The following is a 12,688-nucleotide window of genomic DNA, read 5'->3' on the forward strand; positions in this document are numbered from 1 at the left end:
ATAATATATATATCATCAGAGAAGAAAATTTAACAAATGCCACAGCCATCTGTAGGCAGTCAAGAGATGTCCGATAAGTTTAAAGCGTGTCGCACCACCTGACTAGAAGCCTCTGAGAGGTTGTCGATTAGCGCAGCCAAACCAACTACTGGGTTGCCGTCCAGGGCATGCCACACCGTCCAGCTCTGAGGATCCTGGCTTGTTTGAACGTGGCGATTCTTGGTATCCGGCGTGTGCCAGTGGGTTAGTAGTAGGATGTACACCCTGTGTATCAATTGCTCGATTTTCAGCTTCGGGCTGAGTTATACACTGTTGGTGAGATCCAGCGAAACCCAAGTCTAATGCTCACTTGTTTGTGTTAAACTGCGCCCAATAATCCACGTAAGCTATTTCCTCCCGTGCTTCCTACTGGTGCCTGATCGAGTTGCCAGTGGTATTTATTCACTTTCCATCCAATCTTCCATTATCTTTTTCACCTGGAATATCATCATCATAATACATCCGTTGTGCCCCCGCACTTTCTTATTTGACTTTTGTTCCAGTTTGTCAGAAAAGAATTCAGCCCAGCGGATTCAGCGCAGAATCCACGTTCATTAACCAAAGAAGATCCGTATGTCAGCCTCAGCGACCTTTGGGCGATGTGGCGTAGAAATCCAGGTAAGTGGTTACTGTTTTCTGGGCCGACTGGACACTTCTATGTGTGCGGACGGAGTGGTGGTAGGGAACTGTCTGTATCAGACATTTCCGTTACTCAAGTTGGTTAATGTGTTCTCCCATGTTGCATTCCAAGACAATTCTCGCGTCATGTGTTACCCCGTTAAATAATTGCATTGCTCCTCTCACCAAGCGGCACGTCCGAGAGAAATACGTCTTCAGTTCGCCGAATGAGCATCCTGCTCTTGGGCAGCAATCAAGCGGGAAACGCGTTGTGGTCCCTCTTGGATAAATGGCCCGTCAAGGGTCATAGAAATTACCCTAACTATCGTTCACGGCGTTCCTCCGCTGTTGCAGTTGTGACCTCATAAAACACAAATGGGTCTAGACCCCAGTTTTACGGACTGATTAGCCCGGAGTAGCATTGCTTATAGACGTCTTGTGGCTACTGTTAGGCTGTCTGGCTTCTCCATACGATGTCAAGTGTAGTTTATACACACATCTTTTGTGGATGCAGGGAGAGGCGTTCCATAGACTTGTAGTGGTTTTCTCATGTGTATCTAACATCTACCACCTGACTAGCTTTGGTCGGCTTGGCGACCTTGTAACTGAATTCAACGTACTTTTTGTTTATTTTCCAATAAGCGAGCCGAACTAACTCCTGAGACAATCTTAGTCCAGGCTCGTCTAAACCGGAAGGTTCCCTAAAACGCGCTCTGTCATGCATTTATTGACCAGCCAGCATATCCTACCGCACAGCATCTGGTGAAGGAGGACATAAAAATAGTTTGGTCTCATGCTTTTTAGGGTGGTGTCGTAAGGTCGTATCGTCTACATAAGGTGGTATCTAGAAATGCTCGCTATGGTGAGCTCAGTTGCGAATTTAACCCCTCCCCTAAATGGCGTTTTTGACACATTCCGATTGCTTATCTTGTTCCTTTTGTCTTGTTTTTCTGCGAAACATCTCGGGGTTCCGGTTTCTTTGAAAGTGATGATAAGACAGTTAATTTAACAAACCATCCTTGCTCTTGTGAACAAAGAATGAACTCAGTCACACTTCTGTTCATGGACCTACAGGTTTAGGACTCTTCCTATTGCGTTGATCACATTAGTTTTCGGTGCCTAGCCATTCCCATGCTGAAGAACAGGAAGGCATTTTCACTCTCACCTTTATCTCCAGAATCGGTCGGCGAATTGCTTGCTTTCTGTTGCTCCAGAAGTAATAAAGAGCACCAAAAAGTTCTACGAGTAATCGTGTTACTATTCGGATTGAGGATGAATTGTTGTACTCTGTGGTGGGCGTGAAGAAATTAAGGTATTCCTGACAGCGAGCATGATCTCCATATTTAGTAAAAGCGGTGATGCTACTCTTCACCAAGGAGTGACGGATCGGGAAGGGTCGACCCGGGAACCTCACACTCTGGTTGGCCAATGGTTGACCGTGACCGCCGGTAAATTATCCAATACGGTCGAAATACAATTAAAACGAGGCAGCTTCAAATGCCCATAATTAAGCTCAGCGAAGATCAACGAGGTAAACGATGTCGATTTATCGTCTCAGTTTACGGTTCTTACAGGCTGCTGGCTACGGATGGGTTTTATCGCTGTCTGTATCACTTCGGTCAGTAAGAAGAACCGATATCATCATCCTGGTGGGTAATATGAACACCCAATTCGGATAACTAAGGCCGCAAGAAGCACAGTTGTATGGTGGATTCGATATAGATACTCAGCGTACGGATACTGAGCAGCGACTCCATCAGTTGTCTGCTGAACATTGCCCGTTCCTAGCCTGCACAAACTTTCAACGTAATCACTCACGCTGAATTACTTAGAGGCTACCAACTGGAAATCAACCATAGATTCACTTGGGTCATGTGGTTCTCAATTATCGCTGCAGGACTCCGTCGTTCTAGTTCAGCTACTCAACTCTTCCTACTACCAAGTTGTACGTGCTTGCTCATAGGTTTTGTTTCTTTCATACATACATTTACACAGGGTTACTCGACAATATCGATGTGATTTGGCTGGAGAGCTACTAGGACGGTTTATTTTACTTCACTTCGCCTTGCCTCAATGCGATTCTCACCTGTGGAAAGATGGACGGGCTTCAGTAATGTTGGGATCGTTGCTGCACACGAACAACGATCGGTGTCGACCGCTGTCGAATTCCAAAGACGACACCAAGGTTCGACATCACCCTTAATGATGGATATTCTTGTTTTAATGTTGTCTCCCAGACGACAGCGCTATCTTGTTTGAACTGTTTCTGAGAAGCAGTGTTTGTTGTAGCGGCACTGTCTCACGGATCAACTGGGTAATCTGTCTACCTGTCGAACTTTCTAATCGCACACCATTGGTCGAACGCCTCCAGTTTGTGAAGTTCCTTAACTCGAGGAGGCCATGTCTCACAAGTGTGCATCAGAAGGGATGAACTGTACCACTCTATGCGTGAAGCTTCGCACTGAGAATTTGCCCGGCTTTTTGTAGTTTCTGGATTGCGTGTGCGGACAGTTATTTCTTCGTGTGTCTCTTCGGTAAAATGACAGAACCCAGGTACTTGAGTGGATCGACATGAGATCACTCTTTTTTGACAAGGAGTGGGCTGGTCTGTTCACTCACTTTTACGCTGAAGAAATTTGTTTTACGACAACAAATGAAGCGTGCTGTCTAATGCTACAGAGGGTCGCTTGCATTTCTGCTGCCGCATTACTCTGGGCTACATGTCCTCGGTGTCTTTGCGCCCGACCCAAGCAGTAGGGCTTAGTAGGGCATCTATGTAGCCAGATAAAGCACGTTTTCTTGTCCAGTCAGTTTCAAAGTTCAAACGCATGAGGATTACTGGACAACTTGGTGGTGCACTGAAATTCAACTCGAACGATTTTGTCTCTTTAATCCTGGTCCGTAATACTGGTCTGCTCATTAATGTCATGTCCTAATTAGGGTTAGCAGCTTTTCGGGTGCATTTTCAGCCTTCAGGATAGTATAGTGTCCTTCAGGAAGAAAGCGTCTCTCTCCAGAAGCTTGTTCAACAGGCCGTAGGGTGCCTCTAGAATTTGAACCGATATTCAAGGATCCAACGCAGAATGAAAATTTGTGTCCCGTAACCTCCTCCCGGTCTTGATCCTCCTTGATTTTGTCTTACTTTGTAATCCGTTGTTGTACTTAGGCGGCGCAGAACTAATGTGGAAAAAGTTTTCGCCGTAAAATCTACCCTACTGATCCCCTATAGTTCTCGGAGCGTTTTATCGCCTTTGGGTATTACAGGCAATACGGAGGTTCCCCAGGCTGTTGGTTACACTCTGGTACTTCGTTCTGAATAGAACAATCTCTGAAGGGATCCCATAACTATGGGCAGATGGACTTTGAATATATCTTTAAGTGAATAAGTCGATCACTGGCCAGTTCCACCTGTTTCGGGAGTTCATATTTAACGACATGGTAAGGACGTCCTATCAAGAGCTAATGGTGGACGTTTAAGAGTATAATTAATGAATGAACCGAGGTATTCACTCCATCTCGTCAAATTTTCCTCAGAACCAAGCGTTCATTCTCCATATGCATCTCGAAAAATAGACTATGTTTGCTGCTATTCAATAGCCTGGTGGGCGACACGAGACAAATCTAGGAACTTACCAAGATTTGAGGCTACCTCCTTACTGTTAGACGATCTCATTTAGCGCAGCCACCAGCCAGGTAGGTATGATTTGCAGAAGTGAGATGTGCTAAACCTAGGGCCTTGATGGCTGACCTAAACACTTTGATGATTCTGTCAGTTTCACTCTTTGAAACCGTGTGGGTATAGCCCAACCTAGACGCCGCAATCTGTTGCACTGATCACTTCACATTATGCTACAGTTTTCCAACGGATTTTCGATGTGCAGTGTGACTAGCGGCAATGAATAGATTACTGAGCTCAGTGAAGAGTTCAAGTCATTTTCTGGATCATTCAAAGAGAATGCTGTGAAACGTTTCACTGCTATGTTTCTACGTCACCTGAATGTATGATCTGGTCCACGCATATCTGCGCTTTCGGTGGCGCGAAACGACGGTTAGTTTTCCATCGAAGCTACCCATCAGACGGATGCCAGGATCTATTTGGGAGCACAGTTGGGATCTCATGTGATTAGATGTCTTCTAGGGTATCGACAGCGTGTATTGTAGGCTGTGGGTTGATTAGGCCTCGAAAAGTTTACCAATCGTTCGCCATTTTCTCATCGTTTTCACAAGCCGTATCTCCCAAGCTTGCTACGCGTGGCATCGTCCTAATCTTCACTACATGCATTCCAGTCACAAACACGCATAAGAATGGTACGTCTGGGGTTTTGACTGATTGAATCTGATTCCAAGATCTTCCTATGTTATTAACATCCGACGGTGAAGTAGGTACGTAAACCTCGAGGACGGTGAAATTTAGCGGTGACCCTTTGAAGCGGGCCGTTGAGATTCCGAGAGACAAACTCCCGAAAGTTGTGAGTGCGGTTGCTGAGAGCGAATGCTACCAAATGAAGGTCTCAGTTGTCATTTAGGTCAGTGTAGTTCAAATGTCTGGAGATTTACAAAACTGATGCTTTTATTCTGTGCGAGCCGGTTTTCTGCACTCACGTTTTCGACGGGCATAGTATGTTCACTCAGTAATTTTGGGGACCTCAAGTTCTATCATCCGGATAGACCCGGACTTTCCAACAGCCAGTGTTTTTTTCAGACGTCTACTGGCGGTGCACAATAATGCAGATTCTCAAGATCATTTAGAAAACAAATGGAGGGAAATGAAGGAAGCTGTTCTCTCATCTCGAAAGAATATGTCCAAGCTATCTGTCCTGGCAGTGGGCATGAGCCTGTCGACATCATCAAATCTTATTGGTGCCTGGAAAACCACACTAATGGCTAGAGACCACAACGCTGCCGCACGCATATCTTGAACACCGGGTAATGAAGAATGTTTCGAATATCAGAGAACGCTGGTTGAAAGCGAAAGTCCAGGAGACGGGAAAGCTTTTTCTACAGGAACCAATCAAGTTCTGTATCAGCTGATAGGATCAACCTGTCAAAAGGATATGGGTCTCAGGGATACTACTTGTGAATGAGAAGAGAGTGCCGAAGAGAGTGGTGGTTTTCATGCCCGATTTAGAGTGGCGGAGGCAGAGAGATGGCCAACCCTTGACCTTGTAGAGGGGTATGAAAAATATCACGGCGGTGAAGCATCGGTGTTGAACACGGATATTATGCTGTCGATGATGATGATGAGTGGCGCTTAAAAGTGTCTCTTGTAAAACTTCACCTTTATATAGTCACTGTATGCCAACTTCTGTGTTTGCATACCGGTCTTTTCATCCGAATTTGTCACTTTCGGTGAGTAAGAGTAAGCCGCCCTCCCTCACCATTCTTCATTTTGATACTCCCCTACTTATTTTAGACACCTCGGGGATTAGAATGATCCCGGGACGTTTCACCACCGACATTGAGTTCAGGGCAATATTAGTGCCCTTGGTGCAGGCCGCTTAGTGATGAAAGCCATTCTATATAATCAAAGTAATTTTGTTTTGTGCTTCGCGAGTGGTTCACGCCCGCAAAAGCGTAAAATACTGCCACTGCACTCTGTGGCAAAGTCATGACCTCTAGCGCAGCAGTTCATAAATTTTCGGTGACCCCTGAAGCATTGGCCAGGTCTCGTCCACCATCAGATTAACAATGTTGGGGCATTCCAGGTGGTTTTAGGAAGGAAAAACTCCCCTGCGCTTCACGAGTTAATTACGTTCTGTAGGTCATGTTGATTAAGACACAATTCACACTTCAGAAGTCGTCTACTTCGCAAAATTTTCCTCCTTGCCTCTGGGTTGAGTGGAACCAACCGAAAAGTGGACCCTGGAACTGGGCTCACCAGTGGTTAATGACACTGGCGCGTTGCTCTGTCATGCAGCCAAAGCGATTAGCAACGCATAGCTCCCTTATACCCTATTTTATCGGACAACTAGAATGATTGTACATCAACTAACCGAATAGATAGCCGCTCCCAATGCCTCCTGGTTTCACATTCTTTGTTGAACGAAACCACAACAGCTGGAACCTCCGTACTTTTGGTACACGTCTCTTTGCCGATTAACTGGACGAAATGTCGATGTCTTGCTACACTGCCATATTGCTCAGTGTCTTCAGTCAAGTAGGCGAACAGCACCAACAGCACCCAGACTTTTCGTAACATCATTCATTCCCTCCTGCTACATCATGTTCTCCAGATCCGATGTGAACTATTCTTTGTCCTTAGCAGTCCTTGTTCTCTGCATAAACAGTAGACCAAAGTACTGTCACTCACGACATCATGGCGATCGACCAACTACAGAGTTTCAGTTTACCATAGGATAACTGGTTTGCATGTCTTAATCGATTGGCTTATCTGCTTCAACGAACACCGCTCTCTTTGCACTTTTATGATGTTCATGACAATGAAAAAGCACCCGCAAGGGCGTAGGCTATTTTAAACCTACCTCTCATTTCAGTGAGATACACCTCTTGAATAAACAGTTTGTCTTCAACAGCTTAGACTAGTGTTTTGAAGTTCCGAAGATGTTTCAACTGAACAACTCTGCCAAAATAGATTAGGGTCTTTCAGGGAAATAGGGTTAAGCTGAGATGAGATTTGTGAGTATGATCGTGGGCGATTGAGAGTCAGAAGGGAGACTAAGAAACATTGGGCAACTTTTACGCAAGCAATAGAATGGACGAAGTTGACTGCAGTTTGTAAACATCCTAATATACTGGAGTAGTGTGTCTTTTTCCGGGCAGAACCTGAAATCTCTCCCTACCTGTTGTTTACACAATCGACCGCACGAGCTCAACACTCATGTTAGTGACTATTTTGTGTTCATCAGTACATCGGTGCCAGACATAATGCTAGACAGAACGGAACTCATATAGCTTTTCTGTTCTACTGTCAACAACTTCGATCATTCTGAATCTTAAAAGCACTTACTGAATATATTCTAAGAACAATCTTTCTCTGCTATCACCAGGTTCTCTGTATCTAATAGACCGGTAATTTTTTTGAGGTCTGTAATCAAACCTCGACTCTGTTCTTGGACATTTGGTACTGTAAGCCATCTACATCATCAGCATGGAACTGTAATTTTTTTCGGTAGCCTAATTCGACAATTACGATGAAAATCGAGTGAATACGTCCAAGTGATTAGGATGATTGACAATCTCTCTCATCGGCGCACTGATTTTTGATACCAATAGCATCATGAAGGTGATGGAAGGACGCATGTTTTCCGTTTCCGTTCGGTATCCTCGAAACTGAAATTTGGTGGTGAATGCGTCCCTTCAGAGTGTACAAACACAATGCTTTGGTTTTTCGGGTCTTCGGTATTATTTAGGACACCAAACTGTCGACAAAACACTAACTGAGATGTACCATGTTCACGGTGCTGTGGACTAAACCCCTTGGTTAGCGGGGAAAAACTGAAGCTTATTTGGGTGGGCAGACTTTATACGATGAGCTATTCTAAACCTAGTCATTAGGGACTGGTGTTTCTCACGTAGTGCGAAATTCTACGGAGGACGGAGATGGAAGAGAAAAGTAGAGGAAAATGTCCCACGTGTGTCTGGTTTTGTATTTCATTCCTGGCTGATCTACATTCGCCCAATGAGGTGAATCGTTTCTCAGTTAACTGAGTGAAATAAAACTAACCAAGTCGATTGATTGCCCATCATTCTCCCACCGTTCTCCCCGATCTAAAACTGTCACATTGTCTTGATCAAGTTGACTGACTTATCGATTGACATGCCATTCTTGAATAGTTCTGACCATCTATCAGCTGTTTGGTTGTACACTGATGAACTGACCCGATTCATTTTCATGCTGTAGCCCACGCATACGGCTTCATGTGCATTGGGCTCGAGACTGGCGATTTGTCTAGCGTATAACCCTTCTGCTCAGTGTGAACGTATACCCTTGTATTATCACATCACTTGCTTCATCTGCTGAACTTTCCGTTTTCGATAGCTTTCGGTTGGTCTGTTAAACAAACCGTACAGTGGCTCTGTGACGTCGTCCATCTTCCCCAGTATTCTGATATATTCGTGAGGCATTCGGTTGACGGGAAGACCCTTCCGCTGTAAGTATCGTTCAGTTTCCATGCTATAGTCATCCCCTCGTATAAAGACTAAAAATATGTCTGTGTCAGAGGTGGTCCTTATGTTTTTGGAACGGCTTCCTCGCCACTTAGAGATTCGCGTTGCTTTGTCTTGTGCTTTTTGTCTCTTACTCTTCAGTTATTTTTCTAGTTACATCTGGATGGATGCAGTACGTTTCATTACACTTATCAGGTGATTGTGTCGCTCCTTCTCAGCAAACTTGTACATCACTTCATCTCATATCAAGGACCACTTTCCTAGAGGCACTGTGAGATAGTGAATGTCCTTGATGTCCCACTTCTGCCGCTGACATCCCCAACAGTGAAGTGGAATGCTATAAACCCATGTGAACCCACGCAACTTCAACTAGAACTGGTTGAATATTCCCATAGATTCAACGACAACAGAGTGACGAAGAATAGTGTTTCCGAGATTTCGTCGCCGGGTCAGTACATATCTAACGGTTAAACTAGAGGGTAAATAATTAAGTACACAACGGAAGTTGGTCAGTAAATTGGAAAACGTGAAACGCGAACAACTGGTTGCCAGCGCAACCCAGGTCGTATCTAACTGAACGCTGTGAGGTGGCCTAGAGGGCCTTTGGTAACCCGCTATGATCACCCGCATGAACTGATCCACTTGATGGCAGGTAAAATGTTATCTGTGGATGTCTTCACTGACCATGACAGAACCGTTGTTCAAATTTTAGCAGTCTGAAATTGGCTGCCTATAAAGTCGTGAGATTTCTATCAACAATCTGTATCGTGTTTTAACTGAATCGACTACATCTTTGTTCAGCGACTGTATCTCCAGAATGGGGATTGGAGGCAGGAGACCAAGTTTAATATTCCCTTATTCAGCATCCGGTCGCGAAGTTTGATTATTTTACACCACGTTCTCCCACCCTTTCAGGTTTCTCTTTCTCTCTCTCCACATGCATCATACAAAGTTTTTTGTTTGCGAAATTGCACACCATGGAGCACAGCACTGCAACTCTCGAGATAGCACTTGTTCGCACTTTTATCGACCATAGCAGACTGCAACTTCTCACCCGAAGCGCTACGCCACAAAAATAAGCTCGACTGCTGCGACAAATACACTCATTTACAAATCAATTTGGTTTTCACGGGAGACTCAAGTAAAATCTCTTGTTTATTCTGTTTTTTTCAACTGAATGTGCTGCACACAGGCCGCCTCATATTTCAGTTGGTACGATATTCGAAATATCGCAGTATATTTTCATACAGGAAACTACTCACAAGGTTGTCGAAGAGTTTTCAGCAACCTTGTGAGTAGTTTCCTCTATGAAAAGCTCAACTACTCTTATGGTTTCTAAACTTCATGGCATTTGTCATTTTTCGATGCTGAGCTTAGATTTGACATCACCTGTCGATCGTTCCGTCACCTATGAAAAGGTGTTTTTAGGTCGTGCCCTGCTACCAAGCTTAGAAGGCTCACAATCCAGTCCGCAACGATTGCGTAGGATATGTAGCAGTTTCCTTACAGAGCACACGCAAACTAATGTGCCGAGTTTGGAACCCGAATAACTAGCCGTAAAATTCATCAGCATTAAATTGTTTGGTAGTCTCATCAGCCTTTTAGGGCTAGGGCGTCGTAGTCATCAATTTGTTGGTGAATTATTGTTAAACAAACAGCTACATTGAGTGTTATTGTGAAGCGGCCATTTTTCTTGATTTTCCCTGACGTTTCGAACGCCGGAGATTCACGCTCGTCGATCGAATTCGCTCGCTTTCTTTTAGCGCTCCGGTTCGGATGTGATCAGTATACTGATTAGGAGAAAAGTTTTTAAACCAACACATGTGACCTCGACATGCAACTTTCCCGTTATAACAGACATACATCGACTGCATCTCGTCGGGTGTATACCACAACTAATATTGACGTGCTAGTGGAAGATTTGATTGGACCGGCAAAGTTGTGCAAAATTTACGTAGATAGTATCTTAAGGGTCACAATACCGACGCAAGAAACGATGGAGTTGTTCTAGACACTGAAAATTACCAACCGAAATGTCAGGTTAATAGTCGAGCACGAGGTGAGTGACACACACAGTGTGATTCAGTTGGTACCAGCACCACCAAACACAACTCCAAATCCGGGGGAGATTGCGCAATCAAAACCGACTTCATGGTAGCCCGTCGTTTACATGGAAATGGGAGTTGTGTCGACCGTGAGGCTGCGTTCCTTATCGTGAACGGTAAGCTGCTAAAGTCTGCCGAATCCATTGCTATCAGGGGATGGAAAGCAGAACTATCACTGAACAAATCGGCCATATTGTTGGCATTCTTATGATGAATACTCTTGTTTTATTTTATTTGCCCACTGTTCCGCAGTATACACCTAGAGAGGTACAGAAAAATACACCCGTTATCTCGTGCAATAGCTCGTTTCTACGTGCTCCCTTCAAGATTTGTGCCCGCTGAAATATTTTATCCCAGGGCGTTGATCTTTAGAGGTAGACATGACAGACCACTCGTAAGGCTGCTGAAAACTCTTCGAGGGACCACGATCGGTAAGTGCGGTCCCCGGGTTTCCCTCAGCCTTGAACCAAAATTGGTCAGATTTTGATCAATACTCTCATTTGCACACGAATTCGGTTTTGCTAGGGGTTTTCTGCCAGCTTTTGAGCAGCTTGTTATGTCTAGACAACAACGTATCCCGAATATTGCACCAACTGGATCATTAGGTGGTCTGATGCAGCGTGTTCGGTTGAAGTGGACCACCATAAACAAGTGATTCAGCTAGACTCACTTGAGTCTCGTATCAAAACCCAATTCGTGTGCAAATGGGAGCATTTGTCGAGGATCATACGAAGTTGTATCTGACTCGGCAGGCGATGAAATTAGTGACTATATATCCGCAATTTATGCAATGATTTCCGTTTGCGTTATGCGTGCTTCAAGTAGAGAGTGATTTCATCCGCCTTTTTCACATTCACAGGAGGTTTTTTCAAAAGTGATGAAAGTAATTCTCCTGGTTCTCGGTGAATATCACGTTTCGTCAGCAAGATCAACTATAGTCAAAAGTTGTGAAATGTACAGGGATACTGGCCAAAATAATCGACTTTTAACCTAATGCGTTGAATTTCGAACCCCCCACTGTAGTACCACATCTGTTGCGATCTCAGTAGCAGGCAAACCCGACTGCAGTGCCACATGAAAGTTAGAAAAAACCGTCTTGCACATCCCCAGGGCAATAGTCGAAAGTTGATCCAATTTTTAAAAGGTGCTCTCAAGTCATCCTTAGCAAAACGGACCTCGTCTTCGTGTTGTTGGGGCCGAGAGATGTCCACAACGCTCGCTGGTCCGCAGCTAATGGAAATTGATCGCATTAAACTGAAAAGACGGAGTTTGAATCACCGCAGATCCGATGGAATACAGGACATCCCGTTTGGCGGCGTGCGCTGGCGATTGGTTACACTTAACTAACACCTCTGAATCGTCATCTGATATTGCTGGGAGTCGCAAGGCCATTCGACAGCACGGTAACTAAGATTGAAACCAGTGGTACTAGCAGCTGAACGCTGTTGATACCTATGCATGGATGACCGGCGTAAAGTTTGTTTGTGGAGTTTGTGGACACACAGCGAGCTTGCCAAGTGCCTGAGTTGGAAATGCATCGGCTGCTGATAGAAAATATAATTTAACAAAGTCAGTCCCACATGTCACTTCTCGTTTCGTCAATGTGCAAATTCTTCCAGTGGCTTAGGTCGTTGCAGTCCTCCCACGTGATATCCCAACTGTGTGTATATGGGCAGGGCGTGGCCATCTATGTGCACATGTGAACCGTGTGAAGTGAGTAATGATCAGAGCCGGAATCCAAAACTTGGGGCAGGCCACTCTAGACCAAGAGAGTTCTTACTGTGACCAATCATCACATG

The 12,688-nt window shown here is 44.7% G+C and overlaps 1 protein-coding gene across 1 annotated transcript in view; it reads left to right on the top strand.

The window, feature by feature from the left end:
- The window catches only part of T265_00079 (hypothetical protein), a gene marked incomplete at both ends in the record, with an annotated part of 69,491 nt that overhangs the window by 27,092 nt on the left and 29,711 nt on the right, over positions 1-12,688 (top strand). The window contains 2 exons of the mRNA XM_009163736.1: positions 543-657; positions 8,657-8,768. Coding sequence (XP_009162000.1) covers positions 543-657; positions 8,657-8,768 — 227 coding nt within the window. The remainder of the gene's footprint in view (positions 1-542; positions 658-8,656; positions 8,769-12,688) is intronic.

This window comes from Opisthorchis viverrini, assembly GCF_000715545.1.
Source record: "Opisthorchis viverrini unplaced genomic scaffold opera_v5_1, whole genome shotgun sequence".
Taxonomy (NCBI): domain Eukaryota; kingdom Metazoa; phylum Platyhelminthes; class Trematoda; order Opisthorchiida; family Opisthorchiidae; genus Opisthorchis; species Opisthorchis viverrini.